General features: G+C 40.6%; 1 protein-coding gene across 3 annotated transcripts in view; it reads left to right on the top strand.

Moving 5' to 3' along the window:
- GLT1D1 (glycosyltransferase 1 domain containing 1) overlaps positions 1-20,748 on the top strand; it is a 93,096-nt gene that overhangs the window by 48,568 nt on the left and 23,780 nt on the right. For all 3 annotated transcript variants that reach the window (XM_037878428.2, XM_037878427.2, XM_043529334.1), the window contains 3 exons: positions 5,435-5,484; positions 18,320-18,363; positions 19,854-19,974. In XM_037878428.2, coding sequence (XP_037734356.1) covers positions 5,435-5,484; positions 18,320-18,363; positions 19,854-19,974 — 215 coding nt within the window. The remainder of the gene's footprint in view (positions 1-5,434; positions 5,485-18,319; positions 18,364-19,853; positions 19,975-20,748) is intronic.

Raw genomic sequence — 20,748 nt, 5'->3', positions numbered from 1 at the left:
TTTGCTGCTACCATGCAATATTCATAGTAGACAAAAGAAAGAAGAGTTCACCTATTTCAAAATAATGTTTTGGCTTATTGTGTCATGGTTATTACATATGTTTGTAGGTGTAGTAAGGAATACTGTTAAGTTACAAGAAAAATTTTCACATGTTTTTAGGGCAAAGCACCAATCTAAATTGAGGTTTCTTCACAATAGCATGTGAGATGCTCTTACAATGCTAGAAAGGGTGGCAAACAAACATATTTCATTTACTTGGACTCCTGTATCAAGTTCAGCTGTGACAAAAAGTTTCCATTGAGTTCCAAAGTTAGGGCCCGTTGACATCAATTCCCATGAGCAGGACTCAGATTTCTCATCTCCCACAGCCCTGCCTTTGCCGTTCATAAAACATTAGCAGAACCAGTGAGAAGTAAAGCAAGGCTATCTTTCTAGGAACTGTGTTTTAAACGAGATGCTCATCAGTATCTCCTTTATTTTCTTCCTGCTTTTACAGGGTTTTAATCTGTGATATGGGTTATTAGTAGGAGTAGTAATAGTATCAAACTACCTAGAAGTCCCACTCATGGACCAGGACCCCATTGTGCAAACACAGATCACAAAGACAGTTCCTGCCCCAAGGAGCTTGCAATGTAGGTATCTGACAAAAGACAACAGTTGGATACTGACAGGCAGAAAGGGGAGTACAAAGAAAACAATGAGACAGCATCTATCAGCGTGATAAGCAGCGGTATCATTGCACTGACTGTTACCCAGTTTTTTTGTAGGAATCAGAGAAAAGGAGGATAATGAGTTAGTTTTGCAGATGTTTATCAAGCGCTCCACTCAGGCGCGAGGGGCAGCGTGGGAGAAAGCATGAAGGTGCTTGTTTGAAAATGTAACAAGTGGAAATATTAACATTTCAGTGGTGAACGAGATGATAGGTAGGATGGGGATGCTGTGAAGGGCCTTGAAAGTGAAGATAAGTAGCAAGATAAGAGAAAGGGGAGCCACTGGAGGGATTTAAAGAAAGAGGTGACATGGTCAAAGTGATGGACTCGGAAAATGATCTTTGCAGCAGCATTCTGAATGGAGACAAGTTAGGCAAGAATGCATTTGTCAAGGACAGACAAGAGTTCCAGTAATTAAATTGCAAGATGACAAGAGCCTTCGCTGTGTGTTTGGAAAGGACGTGTTTTACAGATGTTATGCAGAAAGAATAGGAAAGATTTAAACATAACCTGGATGTGAGGACTTAGAGGGAGGTCCACGTCAAAGATGACACCAAGGTTACAGCTTTAGTAAGAAGGCTGGTGGTGTTGTCCACAGTGATCAAGAACAGAGGTAGCAGGGAGGGTAGATTAGAAGCTCTGTTTTAGCCGCGTGAAGACGGAGCTGAGGGTAGAGATCCCCAAAGAGATATTAGAGAGACAGGCCAAGATTTTAGTTTGGACAGGAGAACACAGGTCTGGAGTAGAGAGGTAGACCTGTGAGTCATCAGAATAGAGATGGTAGTGGAATGTGTGCGTGAAGATGAGATTACCCAGAGATAAGGTGTAGAGGGAGAAGAAGAGAAGGAGACCAAGGGCAGAACCATGTGGAATGCCCGCTGAAAGTTGGAAGGGGGCTGGGAAATGAGGAGGATCTTCTGAAGGAGTGTTTAGAGAGGTAGGAGGAGAACCAGGAGAGGACAGAGTCATGGAAAGCAAGGAAGGACAAGAATTCAAGAAGAGCATGATTGATGGTGTCCGTGGCAGCTGACAAGTTAAGGATGATGGGGATGGAGTACTCGTTCTAAGCTTTGGCTAAGATGATGTTATTCTTTGCAAAAGCAGTGTGTGTGGAATGCAGGAAGTGGAAGATTGCAGAGGGTCTAGGATGGAACTGGAGAGAGGAACTCCAATGATTGTAAAGTGTGTGTTCAATGAGCTTAGAGAAGAAAGGGAGAAAAGAACTGGAGCGGTAGCTGGAGAGGCAAGTGGCACTGGGTGGGTTTAAGATGAGAGAGACTAAAGCATGCTTGTGTTGTGAGAGGAAAGAGCCAGAGGAGAGTGAAAGGTTAAAGAGAAGGGAGGGGATGCGAGTGGGCATGAAGGAATTCAGGAGATAGGATGGGGTCACTGCAGCAAGTAGAGGGCTTAGCATAGGACAGCTGCATCTGTGGCAGGGGAGGAGGACGAGAGAACTGTAAGAGGATAAAGTGGGGACTGATGGGGGAAGGTCAGATTGTATTTTGTCAGTTTTCTTGTGACAAGAAATCGGTAAGATCCAGTGCAGAGAGAGCAGTGGTTGCAGGAGGAAGGGAGGGTTTGAGGAATAAGTCAAAGGTGATAAAAAGGCAGCTGGGATTGTGGGTTTGGATTCAGTTAAAATGGGAGGAGTAAAATTATTTAGCTAGGAATATGGCAGAACTGAAGGAGAGAACAAATTTGCAGTGGAGGAAGTCAACCTGATCACAGGATTTCCACCAGAGATGCTACGCAATGCAAGAGCGGGAGCAAAAAGAAGTGGATGCTGAGGTTGAGCCAGGGCTCTGACTTCTGCAGATGTCTGCTACTTTAAATTTTGACATCTCAGTCGCTTTTTCAAACTGGCGTTATTAGTATCACGAACCTGTCTCTGTTCTCCATTAGAGAATCAGGTAATTGTCTAAACTAAAACTTTACTTTTATGCTTTGTTACATTCTACTCTGTTGTTTCACTTTGTTGTTGAACTGAAGCACTGATGCCTTTCATAGGTTATATTCCTTTTTTGGAGTACTCCATGTCTGAGATTACTGGAATCGTAAATCAGTTCACTGACCCAAGATAATGAGATGCACTAGCTGAAATATCAGTTTATTGAATGGTTGCCCCATATGAGTAATCATAGAACAGAAACAACTCCCCAAACTCTGTGTCAGAATACACTCAATTCAGTATAAAATCTGTCCAGTGTCCCCTGCGAGTTGACTTTTCTTGTATTCATCATCAGATTTCTGTAAAACCACTTCCTCATTATTTTCCCCCCACAAAGAATGGGCAAGGACACTGGATATTTTTTATTTTTTATTTTTGAAAGAGAGAGAGATTCATCAGGTTTGTATATGAGACAAGTGAGAAATAGTAAGCGTTTCTTTCCATCAACTCATCGTAGCTATACGGATCAGCTTTGGAGGGAGGTGATGAGAGGTGAGAAGAGTAGTAAAAATTATTATTTGTAATGTTTATATCCCTTGTGTCTTTTTTGTTCCCAGTATTTCTTTTTGGTACATTTCACATCAAGCTGTATAAAGTCCAACACCGATAAGAAGGTTCATGTGAGGTACAACCAAAATAAGGCAGGTCTGAAAATTGATAAACCAATTAAAAAGCAATATATTTGATAATTATACAAAAAACAGATCACACCAGCCAATGAGATTCACTAAGTTACTCTCAAAGTTCTAAGCTTTGTCTGAACTAGGAAAATGGACCACTTTTGAAAAGGTCGGCTAAAACATTTTAAAACAGGTTTTAAAGGATAGACAAAGTTTGACACAGAATCATAGAATATCAGGGTTGGAAGGGACCTCAGGAGGTCATCTAGTCTAACCCCCTGCTCAAAGCAGGACCAATCCCCAACTAAATCATCCCAGCCAGGGCTTTGTCAAGCCTAATTGTAAAAACCTCAAAGGAAGGAGATTCCACCACCTCCCTAGGTAACACATTCCAGTGCTTCACCACCCTCCTAGTGAAAAAGTTTTTCCTAATATCCAACCTAAATCTCCCCCACGACCATTTCTCCTCGTTCTGTCATCTGGTACCACTGAGAATAGTCTAGATCCATCCTTTTTGGAACCCCCTTTCAGGTAGTTAAAAGCAGCTATCAAATCCCCGCTCATTCTTCTCTTCCGCAGACTAAACAATCCCAGTTCCCTCAGCCTCTCCTCATAAGTCATATGTTCCAGGCCCCAAATCATTTTTGTTGCCCTCCGCTGGACGCTTTCCAATTTTTCCACATCCTTCTTGTAGTGTGGGGCCCAAAACTGGACACAGTACTCCAGATGAGGCCTCACCAATGTCCATCTTAAAAGGAAGTTGTTAGCAGACTGTGGGTGAATCTACAGGGAAGCCTAATGTATTTTAAAACACAACTTATTTTCCTAGTTTAGTATCAGAGGGGTAGCTGTGTTAGTCTGGATCTGTAAAAGCGGCAAAGAGTCCTGTGGCACCTTATAGACTAACAGACATATTTCGTGGGTGAATACCCACTTCGTCAGATGCATGTAGTGGAAATTCCCAGAGGCAGGTATAAATATGCAAGCAAGTATCTTTATACCTGCCTCTGGGAATTTATACCTGCCTCTCGGAATTTCCACTACATGCAGCCGACGAAAGCTTGAGCTCCAATATGTCTGTTAGTCTATAAGGTGCCACAGGACTCTTTGCCGCTTTTACAGATCCAGACTAACACAGCTACCCCTCTGATACTAAACTAGGAAAATAAGTTGTGTTTTAAAATACATTAGGCTTCCCTGCAGATTCACCCACAGTCTGCTAACAACTTCCTTTTAAGATCGACTCTTTGCCGCTTTCCCTAGTTTAGACATGCCAAATACCCTTTGGAGTTGATTAGACCATCCATATCAAAGCTAGTCATACCTTTTACTAGGTGTTCACTTTTGAAAGACCCACATACAAAGCAAACTGCATGCTTCTCAATTTAGCTGTGTCAAAAGCGTGAATGAATGAGTTTCTTCTGCCAGGATTTGATTCTCCCTGTGGCTGCAGGGAGTCCAGGCATTCTAAATCTTAGCCCCCTACAGGTCTTAGACCTCTATTCTGTTGATCCTATTATGCAAACCCTTACTATGCTGTGAAGGGCTTATTACCATGTGTAGTCTGTTAAAGTCAAATAAGTGTTCACATGAGTGGGCCCTATTTTGGCAATGGAATCATTGAAGAGAGGCATTCTTTGCAGATTCTAGAGTTACAAACACTATACGACTTTAATGACTTTGCAGTTATTCTTTCCCACCACCGGTGGTAACAAAACATTGCATTTCCGCAGCATTTCTTGGGTGTCACATGCAGGTGCTCGTAGTAAGAATAAGTCCTGGTCATTTAGGCAGAACAAGAGTCCAAACCACCTTGATTAAGTAACCCCATTCACCAGCATCTTGTGTAACACTTCACTGTTAAAATTATTCTAAAATAATATCTCAGGTTAATCACAAAAAATAACACTTGAATCATAACAGAGTGAGTGAAAGAAAAATAAACACTAACTTCAATAATGTTAACGAATCAAATATTGTGTGTGAATGTTGGAGGTGAAAATCTGATTTACTTTCCATATTTAAACACTATCACTAATACTATTGTCCAAATTCTACCTGTCTTCGTCATGCAAGTGCTCCCAGTGTCTGTATGTGATTGTAAGAATATTAAGCATAATTTGTTAATATTTAAAAAATTTACTATTGTGTTTTAGAGTGGCACAGAAGAGAGCCCCATATCCACCTTGTTATAATTGGACCTGCAGTAAGTTGGGTTTTTTTGTTTGCTTGTTTTAATTTATGTTTACTCACACAGATTTATTTTAGTGGACCAATGAGATATTTTTGACACTTGTTTGCAAATGGAAACTGAGTTAATGGTGTTTGAACTTTTACAAAGACTCCAAGTACACCACCAAATTATTGCCCTGGCTGTTCAGAAGACATTCTGAGCTGTGGAAGTCAATCAGATTCTAATTTTCCAATTTCCAAAGCTCCCAATGGTTCAATAGGATCTGATGATTTCCTGATAGCCTGAGGTAGAGAGCTACATTTAGAAGGGAATCTAAGGATCTGCTTCCCATGAAGTTAAATGACAAAAGTCTGGCTTCATTCAGTGGGAGCAGGGCAGACCTAAGTTCTTTGTAATATGGTAGCACTTAGCAGTCCCAGTTAGGATTGGGGCCCCACAATGCTAAACATTACATAGGTATATGGAGAGACTGGTCCTTGCCCCGAAGAGCTTACAGTCTAACTAAGAGGGAGTCAGAGTTGGTGTAAGGATCTCCAATCTGTATGTTCACCAATTTAGATGCCTAGAGTGAGACTCAGACCCACTTACTGCCTTGTAACTTACACCTTTTACTTCCTGGCCCATGACATCTGAATTTCGCTCACTGAGTGTAAGGATTCTAAGCTGGTCTATCTCACGGGCCTAAAGGCAAGAACTGAGTAGTATAGCAAGTGTACGCTGAAGTAGCCCCTACCCGTTTTTACCTTTCACCTTCATCCAGCTCCTTGGCATACAAATTCTACCTATTTACAGTCTGATCCACTGATTTTTTTCCATTGATTTCAGTGGGCTTTGACCCAGGACCCTTTGACTAGCAAGCAATTCTAAATTAGACTTTATATGTCACCTCTGAATTTGACCCTTGGGCCAGATGGTGCAAACTGGCATACATCCCTTGACATCAGTGGAGCTAGCCCAGTTGACTGCACCCGATGGCCTTGTGTCAGTTCTGTAGATGTAGAGGACATTGTTGTGATTGGAGCAAATATACTCTCTCCAATTTGGAATTTTAAATTCTGTACATTCCCATGACTTGTTAATGATATTCATTGATTTCAGACTCAGAGCAGAGGATTTAATATCACATTTGACTACAGGACCAACTTTTGGAGGGGAAAACTGGCAGTTTAACATTTGAATTTTAATATTTACTAGGGTATTTATACCATTGGTTTAAAGCACAATCTCTATTGTAGACTCAAAAAGAAGTTAAAAGGTCAAATCTTGTAAATGAAATATTAGAAATTCATATTTCGGTGTCAATATTTTATGAGCAGACGTTAGCCAACATTTTAAAAGACAGCAGTTATCATTTCTGAATTTTTTTCAGAGAGCCTTGTGTTATGAAAATTTTTAATAATATGGAGGTGATATCAAACACCTCCTATTCTCTGGCATACTTCTAGTAGCTATTCTGCAGCGTTTAGGGCATACAGGATAATGCAGGCAAAGTGTACAAAGAGAGAGTAGTGGAATTTGGTGTGAAAGTTGCTAACGTGATACAAAAGACTTGTGTGGCTGATTTTCTGTTAGTAATGTCTCTGCTAGATTTTTTTAAAGAGCTATAGGCCTCAATTCAGCAAGGTATTAAAGCGTGTTCCTAACTTTAAGCACATGAATAGCCCAACTGATAGGGGGACAAAGTTAAGCACATGCTCCAGTGTTTTGTTGGGTCAGGGATCTAGTGCTTAGTACCTTGCAGAAGTGAGCCCTTATTTGCTTCTAAAGTCTGTCTGATAGGTTTGTTTTAGGGTTATTTGTAACAAGATTAGGTTAAAAAAATCCAGAAAAAAATTTATTTCTTTTTAGGTCCATGTCCCTTTAATCACCCATTTCTTCTTAACCGCCAAGAGATGTTTGTTGGTCTGTGCATCTGTTTGTTCTCAATGTGTCTCCTACCTATTCAACTGCAAGCAACGTCCTGATGGCTTTAATTCCCCCACTAAGTCATACATCTTGCCACCTGCACATGCATAGTACTGCTCATGATAAATGGCAGGTGAAGATTTAGGTTCCAGTTCTGCCAACACTCATGCTTAACTTTACATATGAGCAGTCCCATTGACTTCAGTGGAACTATTAACCTATATAAACGTCAGCATTGTTTAAGTGTTTGAAGGATGTATCTCAAAATTTAGCTCCACACTACATTTCATATCTCAGCTGCTTGAGACGGTTTACCTTTAGTAACCAGAACAGGGCTCTTAACTAGCAAAACTGAAAAGCTGAGTCACCCACTTAATTTTTAATAAGTATTTTAATAGTCTTCTCCTGCAATTATAAACTCAAGAGTCCGGCTGAACTGCAGCCTGTCTTATGATTTGTATTTGTCTGCTGATATGAAGTCTTCCCTTCCCCAGTTATGGTGTAGTGCAGTTTCTGTTCCCACTGATTTTGCTGAGCAGAGGCTCATGTCTTTGTTTGATTATTTTAATGCCATTTGTACTAGTCTGAATTTGCGTACAATTAGCAGGTGTCAGCTGGTACAAAACAACTTTAGACCTATTTCTGACACCAGACAGTGAGCACAGCACTTGAGCTGACAATGAAAATAAGTGACGTCTGTTTCACTTTTAGATTCTGAGTGCTGTAAAATTTTATTTGGAGGCGCTAAAGGGGAAGGTTTAGAATATTAACAAACACCCCAGGCATTTATATCGGTGTTTTGTTTTACAGACGTGTGGCTCTTACACAATCCATATTTCAAGCTAAATACGAGTTCACAGCATTCCTAGAAATGACTTGCGTATCTTTTAATGAAAGTGTTGGTTAATGTTAGACTGCAAATTTTACAATAGGAATTTCTCTTCCTTTTTTGGATTAGACTGGCTTTATACAGAGAAGGTGAAAAAGATATGGATACTATTAATACCATTAATAACTGTGATTTTTAAGTCTATATAAATGGCCACTATACTTTTGATTGCCCTCTGTCTGAGTGAAATTCACCTTTTTTACAGTGTTGCCAACTCTCAGGATTTCATGATGTCTCACAATATTTCTAGTTTGTCCTAAAGCCCCAGCTCTTGGAATCATGTAGTCATGTTTTAAAAAGATCATTTACAGAAAGGAAGTTTCTAGCTGTGATGGGCAGTGTTCACTGGCAGTAGCACCTAGTGGTTAGGGCACTAGGTTTCGGTGTGTCGTGCCCTCGATGTCTCTTGCTAGCCACTGTCACTCCCCTTAGCGGTCTCCCTTTTGATATGTGTGGACTTGACCCTTGGCTCAGGTCACCAAGTAATCTTCTCCCCTTCTGGGGAAACAGAGTCCCAGGGAAGATATTGGGTTCTGTGACATCACAGTTGCTGGGGACCTTCAGGCGGTCTGTTGACCCTTGCAGATGCAAGTCCCAACCACAGATCTTTCAAAGCCTTCATCCTCCCCTGGCTTCCCCAAAGGGGTCTGTAAGCGAGGGGTGTTGTGCTCTTCGTAACAAGGGTGGTTGGTAGGGGAGCCCAGGCCAGGGTCCTCTAAGATGCGATGATGTTGAGCACCTAGGAGTGAGAGTGCCTTCTGGCTGCCTCCTTGGGCCACTTCCTACCACCCACCACCCTGCCACATTCGTACAGGGCATGACACAAAGGAGTAGAGAAGAAGAGAGTAACCAAACCTTCTACCGCTCTGGGCTCAGCAGGCAGCCAGAATCTCCCCAGGAAAGGTTTCTGCAGCTCTCAGGATTGGTCGCTCTCCCTGCCCTGTCTGCATTTTTCTGAGCTGTCTGGCTCCCTAGTAAGCTCCTCTTCCAGCTGGAGCATGCTCAGTAGTGGGGGATGGGTGGGGTCACCTGGGCCCAGAGATGCTCCTTAACCTTTTCAGTGCCAGTGTGGGGTTTATACATCCCATCACACTAGCCCTCATCGTTGTGGAGAAAAATCTTGAAAATGTGAACACAAAGTCTTAAAAATCAAGGATTTTTTTTTTAATCTGATTATTTTTAAGCCACCCTCCTGGCTAATTAGGGTTTGACTCATGGTTTTTGAATGCTTGAGGTTGGCAGTACTGCATCCCTGTGCGTAGGGGCCCAGCACAAAGCCTACACAGAATTTAAGCCTGATTTTGAAGATTTAAATAGGAGTGAAGTGCTGCATAGACTTTGTGCTGAGTCTCTTCAAAGGGATGAATTTTACTCTCTGTAATTACCTTAAGGCTTCAGGCGCAGGGCCGGGAGAGAGATGGCTTTTAGCTGTTTGAGTACAAGATGATAAACTGAACTATTAAAAAAAAAATACGAGAGAGGGGTTTAAGAAATGCTCATCTACCCCAAAGACTTCCCCAGCGCTTTTGCCTCCTGTGGGCCAGATGCTCCACTGCACTCATTCTCAGTGTTCTTTTTTGCAAAAGAATTCAGTAAGTTGTGACAATTTATCCACAGTAGCGAAAGTTTCACAACAGGTTTCAGAGTAACAGCCGCGTTAGTCTGTATTCGCAAAAAGAAAAGGAGGACTTGTGGCACCTTAGAGACTAACCAATTTATTTGAGCATGAGCTTTCGTGAGCTACAGCTCACTTCATCGGATGCATCCGATGAAGTGAGCTGTAGCTCACGAAAGCTCATGCTCAAATAAATTGGTTAGTCTCTAAGGTGCCACAAGTCCTCCTTTTCTTTTCACAACAGGGTAGCACAGTAACTCCACAGTTAAACTTGCTGTATTTATTTTCTTCTGACCCTGAAAGCTTCTAGGTAACATGAGAAAATGAATAAAATCTGAATGGGCAAATATGACTTTTTTTTCTCCTTCTTACTCATTTTTGTTCTCTTTAAATTTCACTACATATATTTCGATTAAAAATACCACTATCTTCCCTCTTTTATGTTTTCCTTTTTATCTTCATTTCTTTCCACTCTAGTACACCAAAAGATTTGAAAGTGAACTGGGGTGGAAGATAAATCTGGAGCAGGTATAATGCAGTTTGTGCTTGCGACTTGGAAGATGCATTTGCTCCTCAAATGAAGACTTTAGGCACTTCAGTTCTCTTTTTAAATTTGCTTCACTTTTTCATGAATTGAACGTCATTACGATGAGTAACCAGAAGAGCCCAACATTAATATATGCAGCATATCCAGAGAGGTTGGATGATTGACCAAACTTTTAAAACTTTTAAAACATTTTTAAAAATATATTTCCTCAGACACACAGAAGGCAATTTTCTCCAAATACTATTAAAATATATTTGCACATAGGAGGGGCAACTAGAAATCTACATCTCAAAATAAATCTTAGCTGCATTCTAGCTTCTATTGTAATACCCTTATTTCCATTAACTCTTACACCACAAGATCCTGTTGAAGTCAATGGAGTTACTTGCAGTTAAGATAGTATTCATTGTGGGTATTCACATTCTAGCCCTTAGAAGTTATCATCACATAATAGGTTAATGTATTTTATTTTCTGTTTGTTTGCATTTGATTATGGCTTGGATCCTGCATCCTTCACTCATGAGTAGCCCTGTTTACTTGAATGGGATTGGTCATATGCGTAACGGTTGCAGGAACAGGTCCTATAATACCATTCATACTCCTTTGCTTCTAGCCCCTCCACAACTTTTTTCTTTCCCCCCGTTTCTATTTTTAATTATAAAGATACTTGAAACAGAAGGTGATTTTCAGCAACTCGGCCTTGCAAGGATAGGGGCTTACAGAATCTCTTTCTGAAAAGATAAAATCCTGTTGCAGAACTTTTGTTCATTTGAGCATTCCCTACTGCAGTTTCACCTCTTGTACTGCAATAAACCCCTCTTGAACCCTCTTCGACTATACCATGTAATTTTTAACCATACATGTGGAAAGTACAGAATATTGTTATGTTTATGATGACATTATTTTTCATCAACAGCTATTTTTTTCATGTCTGACTTCTTCCCGTGACCACTGAGACAGTTGTTGAGTTGAATATCACAGAATCTAGAGATGGAAAGGACCTATCAGGTCATCTAGCCCATATCCTAAATAATCAAGACTCTTCCTGACTGTATGTTTTCTAGTGGTTTTTGTAATCAGTTTTAAAGGAACCTACCGATGACGCTTCTACCAATTCAAGTACAAAATTATTTCACAGGCTCCCAGACCTCATTACTGGGAAGATTTCCCTGTATGCAGTCTACAGTTTTCTTTTCATCACATTTCTCCTGTATCCACCCCCACAATCTTCTGCTATAATAAATATTTTCCCTCCATCTTTGATGTTTACAATCTCAAATAACTGTAGATTTTTATATCCCCTCTCTCTTAGCAGCTTAGTCAGTCTGTCTGTATATATATATATATATTAAACACTTTCAATATTTCTTCTTTGTTTAAAACATCCTGCAACTGATATGGCAAATAATCTCTCAGATGCACATCAAAAGTAGTCCCAGAAATCAAGATGGTATTTGCATAGAATGCATTTGTAGGACGTATAGTCCTATACTCATGTGGACATTGAGTATAAATTTTATGTGGTTATGTTTTTAATAAGTTTATGTTAATGGCTTTAAATAAGTAGCTTTGAAGCAGCTTGACTTTGAGCCTTGATAGAGTGAAATAACCTCTCACCCAATATCCCAGATGTTGTGACAGTTCTGAAAATTCTTGTTTATGAGACCATGTCCATCTGGGGAAGTGTAAGCATGGGATGTGTGAATGGGTAAGGAACTACTTTTGTAAGTTAAAGGACAATGGGCCATAAGTTATGACCAGGAAGATAACAGGCCCCAGTGGACAAGAGGCATTGAAGAGTTTCAGCTGTTCACCTAAACTCAAGGGGTTAAGATCATCTTGACAGAGTAATCTTCTGTTATTTACTCAATGTAACTTATTTGGGGCAAACACAGACTCACGGAGGTGTCTAAGAAAATGTATCCTAAAAGAGAACCTCAAAAGCGGTCCAAGAGTCAGAATGACATTGCCTAATTGAAACTGGACAGTGCAGTAGAGGTGGGAGACCTCTGGTTCCCTGATCTGATCAGAAGAGCACAGAGGTGGTCCTGTGCGATCACACCAGCCATACAAGATGAGGTAACTGAGGAAGAAGCGTGCTCCTCTCCAAGGCCCCCAGAACAACTACTCAAGGGCTGATACTGCAGCTTCCCTTACCAAAGAAAGCAGAAACAAAGACATCTCAAACCAGCCAGCTGACCCAAGAGCAACACCCACTAGCATGACAGTACCTGAGCCAGAAGACACTGCCTGGTTGCCCAAACTGCAGTTCCTGACTGACTCTGAAGCTCAACAAGACACGCAAGCTAAAGAACAGATACTTTTTCTTTTTCTAAGTAACTTTATTCTTTTTTTTTCTTTAACAGGACATTTCAACACCTGTGCAGGGATGTCTACTAAGAAAGAGCTAACCTAAACTTTTTAAAGCCTGGATGTGTATGTATGTGGCCACTAATAGTAATGGCACGTGCATATAAGCCCATAGTGTAAGCTGCCACTGGGTATTAACTAACGTAGGTTTGAAGTAAATCTTACCATAGATCGTTAAGTCACCTGGGATACATAAAAATTTATACCTTAGCCCATTCTTTCCACAAGGGAAAGTATAAGCTGCTAAAACTCATAGGAGCAGGCAAATTAAATAAGGCATTTAGTCATTGGTGTTAAGTTAACTTTGTGGTTTGTAATAACTTGACCAATTGTTGGTCTTAAATTATACTTTTTGTTGTTATCCGATTTTAAGTTATAGCATTATCAATATCTTGCTTGACTAATTCAATTTATATTGTAATATCAATATTATGATATCGTTAATACTTGAGGGAAGTATGCTGGGGTTCCTCTTGAGACTTCTTCCACTCAGTTCCCCAAGAACTCAGTTTGACTTTAGTTTCATCACGTAGGTTCCTTTATTCTGCATACTGCAAAGCTACGCTGAGTTGATTAGACTTAAGCATGGGATGGGTATAGAGCGTACCATACATCCAAAGTTACACAGCAAAACTTTTTCTTAATTGCATTTTTACCAATACTAATAACACGTGCATTTTTAACTGTACGTTGAATTGCATGCTTTTGGAGTCGCTTGGTTACTTTGCAGGAACCCGTTTTTGTAGAGCATGATTTGTTCACACATTGTTTATCCACAACCTTCTTTTTACCTTGTTATAGGTTTTAGGCTTATTTTGTTATTTTGTTTATTGTAAATGATTCCATGGGTGTTCCTCCTTATTATAGGTAGTGCAGACATTTTGTTTTTAATCTGATTAATTTACCTTCCCAATTTTATTTTTTCAAGAAATGAAACCTTACCTATGTTCAATTGCTTAAGTTAAGCGAGGCGTACAAAATATAAGAAATTATATAACTTTTTAGTTATTAGTGCTTTTGAATAATTGTAATGACACACCAAATTGATTTTCTATGAGCAACTGGCAAGGAGGTAAAAACACCCCTAAATTAAAGAGACTTTAGTTAAATATTCACAGAACACTGGACTCAAGACCTAAAGAAACCCTTATTATCATTACACATTTGTTCACGTTCTTATCATGTGCTATCTTTGTTAGGACATCTAAAGTAGCAGGAGAGAATTTATTCATCAAAATGTAGAGTAAGCCTGGTCTAGCGGTTTTTCCCTGCTATTGTGTCAGGAGACATGGGTTCTAGTCTTGGCTACTACTGACTTGCTGTGAGACCGTATACAAGTTACTTCTCTGGTCAGTGCTTCTATTTCTTCAGCTGGAAAATTGGGGATAACAATATTCCCAAACATGTAGGAAGGCTCGATCTGTTGGAAAGGTTAATTTATTAAGATGAGTAATCACAGAAAGATCTTTGCATGTGAAGGTGCTGAAGAAGCACAAATTATTAATAGTTTAACAAATAGAGAGGACCTAGCATGCTTATATTCACTTTCAAGGTTCCACAGTCAATCCCCACCCTATCGTCTCTCGTTTACTATCAAGCTATTGATGCTCGCCTTTGAGGGTCCCATGATGCCAGCCTCCCTTTGGCCCCTTTCTAAATTTTCAGTCAAGCACCTTTGTGCTTTCTCCTATGCAGTCCCACGTGCTCGGAAGGCATTCCCTGTAAACATCCTCAGAGCTACCTCATTATCCAACTACAGATCCCTCCTCAAAACTCTCCTTTACTGTGACAACTACAAAATATTTGAGAATGGTTAGGTTGTTGGTGTGCAGAGACCATGGCCTATCATGCTGACCTGTATCATCTCATTGTTCTCTTGTATGCCCCCATCTGTCTGTGTCCAGCTGTTGTCTCGTCTTACTCTTCCATTGTAAGCTCTTAGGGGCAGGGACTGTCTTTTTGTTGTGTTTGTACAGCACCTAGCACAGGACTATGGTTCCCAGGTTATTAGGGCTCCTAAGTGCTCGGTAATACAACTAATTAATAGTTAATAATAGTCTCTTCATCTAACTCACCTCACACAGCTTCCAGCTTTTTTCTCCAGCTGCTGGCAAAGCTGTCTTAAGGAAGGAAGGAAGGAAGGAAGGAAGGAGCTGTAGTGGTGTAGATCCATCAGAAGACATTAAGAAATATTAATTGTTAGCTATGTAATGAAAGAAGAATCTAGAATCACAAGATTCAGATTGTGGTTGATGAAGTTGTTGTAAATTTCTTGTAGATACTCATTACAGACATACTGAGCTCCTTTAAAAACAACATTTGTATTTTGAGTTCTTTCCAAAGCTTGGCCTTAAAGCTACTGACCATATAAACGTAGCTGTACAAGCCTGCTCAGTAATTGATCAGATCTGAATATGAGGTCATCCACAGCTGTGAAACTAAGGAAGTCTTCTTGCACTGTCACTCACATTCCTTACACTCTGAGCAAAAAACTATGCTCATTGAACTTGCAGGCATAGCTTTTGACTTTCTCTAGCACTCAGGGCAACATGTTGACAGACTGCAAATGTACTATGAGCTCTGCTTTCTACAAAGTTTAGACCAGGGATAGTGGATTATTTTTTTGTCAAGGTATAATCAAGGTCCCGACTCCAGAGAAAATAATATAAAAATAATAATGATGATGATAAGTAGTAGTAGATAAAAAGATTTTGGGGTCCATTCAAAAGCATCTGGTCATCCAGATTTGGCCCATGGTCTGTCTACTTACTACCCCTGGTTTAGACAATAGCAGTAGTCTTATCAAAACGTTCTGGACCATTTCTTTAGTTTAAGTTCATTTGTAAACGGCAGGTGTTTAATATAGTGTGTTTGCAGACAGTCCCTCTGGATTTTGATCATGCTAGGCCCTGTGCTGAAGCAAAGACATCTTCATTGTTGTGAAATGTTTGATCTATGGCTGTTTTCACAGTATCGAACGTATCTTAGAGATGATTCTTGCCTGTCAGCAAACTAGTGTCTCCCTAATAGCCTAACTCAGCCTGTTAGATGTGGTTTCTTACTCTCTCTGCATCCACAGAATTTTCATTTGGCCTCATCTGCACTTATAGAAACTGTTCATACAACAAAAGCTCAGTGATATCTTATGAGATGTGAAGTCCTCAACGGCTTTCCTGTTTGTTTGTTTGTTTGTTTTGCAAGGGGGAGTTGTTTAATAAAATGCAATGTGTGACTGATGACAACTCTTACCTGGTGCATCATTAGGGAACACAAGATAAAATGTTACAAGAACTCTTTTGGCTGTATGAGGAATCTGACTATGGAGGTCTTTTGCACTGGAAGTAACTTTCTGAGACCAGTAACTTGAATGCTGTGGCTACGAGGTTTCTAGGCATCCTGCAGAACTGATTGGCTCAGAAAGCACTAACATTTTTGTCTGTGTCTTCAACATCATTTCAGTCATGTTGCTACTATGCAACTTCAACTTATTTCTATGGGGATTGGGGTTGGATGTCTGTGCACACACAAGTATTTGAGTGCTGCTTATATTGTAATCACTACCAATAGACAGGTTTCAGAGTAGCAGCCGTGTTAGTCTGTATCCGCAAAAAGAAAAGTAGTACTTGTGGCACCTTAGAGACTAACCAATTTATTTGAGCACAAGCTTTCGTGAGCTACAGCTCACTTCATCGGATGCATTCAGTGGAAAATACCGTGGGGAGATTTATATACACAGAGAACATGAAACAATGGGTGTTACCATACACACTGTAAGGAGAGTGATCAGGTAAGGTGAGCTATTACCAGCAGGAGAGCGGGGGAGGGGGGCGGGGAACCTTTTGTAGTGATAATCAAGGTGGGCCATTTCCAGCAGTTGACAAGCACGTCTGGGGGGGGGGGGGGTATTAAACATGGGGAAATAGTTTTACTTTGTGTAATGTACATCCACAGTGCATCCGATGAAGTGAGCTGTAGCTCACGAAAGCTTATGCTCAAATAAATTTGTTAGTCTCTAAGGTGTCACAAGTACTACGAATAAAATTACTTCTCCAGAACAAAAAGTGTTTTCTAAAATACTTTGGGTATGTGTTTCATACTCTGTTCTGTGCAACAAAGTACAATGTTTATCTGACAAACTCATCTGTAGACAGTGTCCTTCATAATAATTATGCATTATGTGCTCGTTCTAGAAAGAGAACTAATACATTAACATGGGGGCAAAAATTAAACCCTACTGTCTCCACACTGCTTTAAAATACTGTGTTTTGCACAGTCTCGTAAATCAACTTAATCAACTCATGTTTAACCAAAAAACAAAAACAAAACAACAACTACCCAACTTCTGTTCTTCTTGCTCATCTGGTTATGATTTCCAAATGCCTATTTATAGTTTTTTTTCAACCTACTAAATGAAAATAACAGATTTTGTTAGTCTTTGTAAATAAGCCTGCTTAATTTCCCACCTTTACAGAAGTGTTTTAATAAATCTAGAACATTCTTCCCATTATAGTCACACATTTTAGATTTTTACATTAGTTTTCAAACAGATTCCTCCACTAATGTTTTAAATGTGCAGGGCTCAGTTGTGAGCAAGGGGTGGTGATGGTCCAAGAAGTCACTTTACTTTCCCTCACAGGTAATTCAAATGGTCAGATCCTGAACAAAGGGCTACTGCTGGGCCACTACCCGCCTCCGAATTTCAGTCCCTGTTCAGCGGGGCAGCTTATATGTGCCCTGCTCCCTACTAAGTCTGGATTACAAGGTGGCAAACCATCCCGCAGTTATTAATATTTTGTATTGCAGTAGCTCTAGAGCAGTGGTTCTCAAAGCCGGTCCGCCGCTTGTTCAGGGAAAGCCCCTGGCGCGCCGGACCGGTTGGCCCGCGCTGCTTCCCGCAGCCCCCATTGGCCTGGAGCTGTGACCCGCGGCCAGTGGGAGGCGCAATCAGCCGAACCTGCGGACGCGGCAGGTAAACGAACCAGTCCGGCGCGCCAGGGGCTTTCCCTGAACAAGCGGCGGACCAGCTTTGAGAACCACTGCTCTAGAGGACCAACCTGAAATCAAGGCCCCATAGTCTCAGGTGATGTACAAACACATAACAAGAGAAAATCCCTGCACCAAAGAGCTTCCAACCTATACAGGCAAGAGGAACAAAGGGTGGGAGAAAGGGAATATCATCATCATCATCCCCATTTTACAGATGAGGAATTGAGGACGAGAGCAATTACGTGGCTTGCCCAAGGTTACAAAATCTATTGCCAAGCTGAAAATAGAACCCAGATCTCCTGAGTCCCAGCCCAGTGCCTGAATCATAAGACCATCCTTCTTCTCAAGAACTAAACATGAATCTACCAAATATGGTTTTCTATAGCACGATTTTAAAATCTGACTTCCATCTTAACCTTATAGCATATTTTTGCAGATATTGAACTGTGGAAATCTATATTTTCCTTTTAGGTGTTTAATGTGTATGTTGTACTGCTACATAAAGACATATGACTGTCTATGTGTTTCTTTATAGGTTGATCCACAGTTTACCAGTGAAGTCAATGAAAAAGCTAATAGGTAAGCAGTTATGCTCCTTATCAGTTTAAAAAGAAGCAGAAAGTTAATTCTAGCCTTTTATTGTCTAGATCTGTGTGTGCGCGCAAATCCTTGTACCTTGTGTGCACAGTTGTCTGCACGTCTAACAAACTAATTCTGGTAGTTTGTGTACAAGGCTCACATATAAAATATTGCACGTTTGACTTTTCCAACAGGTAAGTAAAACTCTGTATGTTGTTTTGTGTTAACTCGTATCTGATTTAGAATTAGATTTCTGCCATTTATAATTCATGTGGATATTCTCATTCCACTCTTCCCCCTTGTTTCTGCAAGATCTTACATGCTGTTGGTGGGTGGACAAGATAATCTGCGTTAACTCTTTCCTGCCTCTAGTTTACATGTTTTCTGATTGAAGGGTATACATTTTGGGAAACAGAGATTTCTTCTGCAGTACATAAGAATCGCCTGGCTGGAACAGAACAAGAGAGCAGTTTCCTCACTGTGTTAGCCAGTGCCAGATGGACAGTTAAGAATCAACACACAGCGTATGTGCTCTGTAATATTCTCTTGCAAGAGAAAATTTCTTCCTGGTCTTTACTGAGTGGATAACTCAAAGGGTCTCTTCTGGGCTTTTCACTGATATTTTAAGTTACAGTGCTACTCTCTACTGTCACACAGTTTATATAGTCATTTACATCTGTGCATACTGGGTGTAAAATGCGACAAAATTAGAATGGTGGCATTTGGCAGTGTGGTCTAGCAGAGAGGGTGCTGGACTGGGATCCAAAAAAATGAGGGATCTAGTCATAGCTCTGTTATCGACCTGCTGCATGAGCTTCTGCACATCACTTCCCCTGTTTCCCCCTCCCCCTCTTTGTCTGACCGGTAAGCTGTTAAGGCCCCAGTCTCAGCTGATGTCTCTAGGCACTTCTGTAATACAAATAATAGCTAATCATAATATTCAGTACAGGTGGAGAGCACTACACAAATGCTAGTAATAATAATACATTGTACATGCGGAATCTTTTATCGAAGGATCTATTAATATTAATTAAGACTCATTATATCTCTCTTGTTTTTCCCATGGGCAAGTCATTGGGTATGTCTGCAGTGCAATCAAAAGTGTGATTGCAGCTTGTCTACGTCTACCCATGCTAGCTACCCATGCTAGCTTTAATCTAGTTCAGCTAGCTTCAGTGTGGCCTGTTCAAGCCCACCCGGTCTCCCTGCGTATGTACTCGTGATGCTAACCTATGTTGCGCCACTGCATCTTCATCGTAAGTGGTACTCCGGCTAATTAGATTAAAGCTAGTGTGGTTATGCCTACATGAGCTGCAATCATCTCCAATTGCACGGTGGACGTACTGATACTTAGTGCAAATCAGAACCATGATTCCTGACTGCCAGGGTTGTGTTAACCTCTAGTCTATACCCAGCTACCATAAATTCAGGGGAAAAGTCCATAGTGCATGCAGTAGAAATTGTCCTAATTATTCACACTTTACTTCCAGGGCACCTGGGGTACATTTGTTACAGGAGATACCTCAAGATGATCTTCACGCTGCTGTGAAAAGATGCTTTGCAGTGGTGAACAGCTCCATTTCAGAGGGGATGTCTGCTGCAATCCTGGAGGTAGTTACATCCAAGTGTTGAATGTGTGCAGCGTGTGAATCTGAAATTGCTTTGTATCTCTTGAAATTTATGTCGACATTCCTATCCATATTTCAAAGCCAAAGCCAGTGAAGGCTAAAAACCAAAATGTTGTCTTCACAAGATTAGATTTTTTTAAAAATTAAAAATATATTTAAATACTACACTTTTATTTTTTAAAGACAGGCTGTAATTTAATCAAGCCTGTTAAATTAATATTACAGAACCTTAGGTAGGATGATCTGGATTTCTTGTGGCTGTCACATACTCCTGGCTTAATATCCATCTCCTTATAAAATTGCTAGAAAATGCTTTATTATTACATCATGTTACAGAAGCGAGTCTGAGGCTGGATTACTGAAGTGATAGATAAATTAATGACAAGCTCATTTTATTAATTTGCCATATTGGTGGCAAAAAAAAAAATCTCAGGTTTATTTCATACCAGTCAAAGTGGGGCCCTGCTTGCTCTCATGTGTCTCCTACCAAAAATCATAATTTACTCAGGCTCTGTCTACACTTACGGCAGCATGTAGAAGACAGCACTACATATGCGGCTACATGCCACAGTGACAGGCAAGCTGCAGCCCTGCTTGTCCCTGCTCTGCTGCTGAGGCCTTTCACTGAATCGGGACATGACACTTACGCAGGACACGACACTTAAAAATAGCCGGGTAGACGTGGGAGAGGCTACTTCGGCATGTAGAGAGCTGTGTAGGGTGCAGATCCTGGGGCTTCAGGTATGTAGGACACTCT

This window comes from Chelonia mydas, chromosome 15 (assembly GCF_015237465.2).
Source record: "Chelonia mydas isolate rCheMyd1 chromosome 15, rCheMyd1.pri.v2, whole genome shotgun sequence".
NCBI lineage: Eukaryota > Metazoa > Chordata > Testudines > Cheloniidae > Chelonia > Chelonia mydas.
This window is presented reverse-complemented; position numbering and strand designations above follow the sequence as displayed.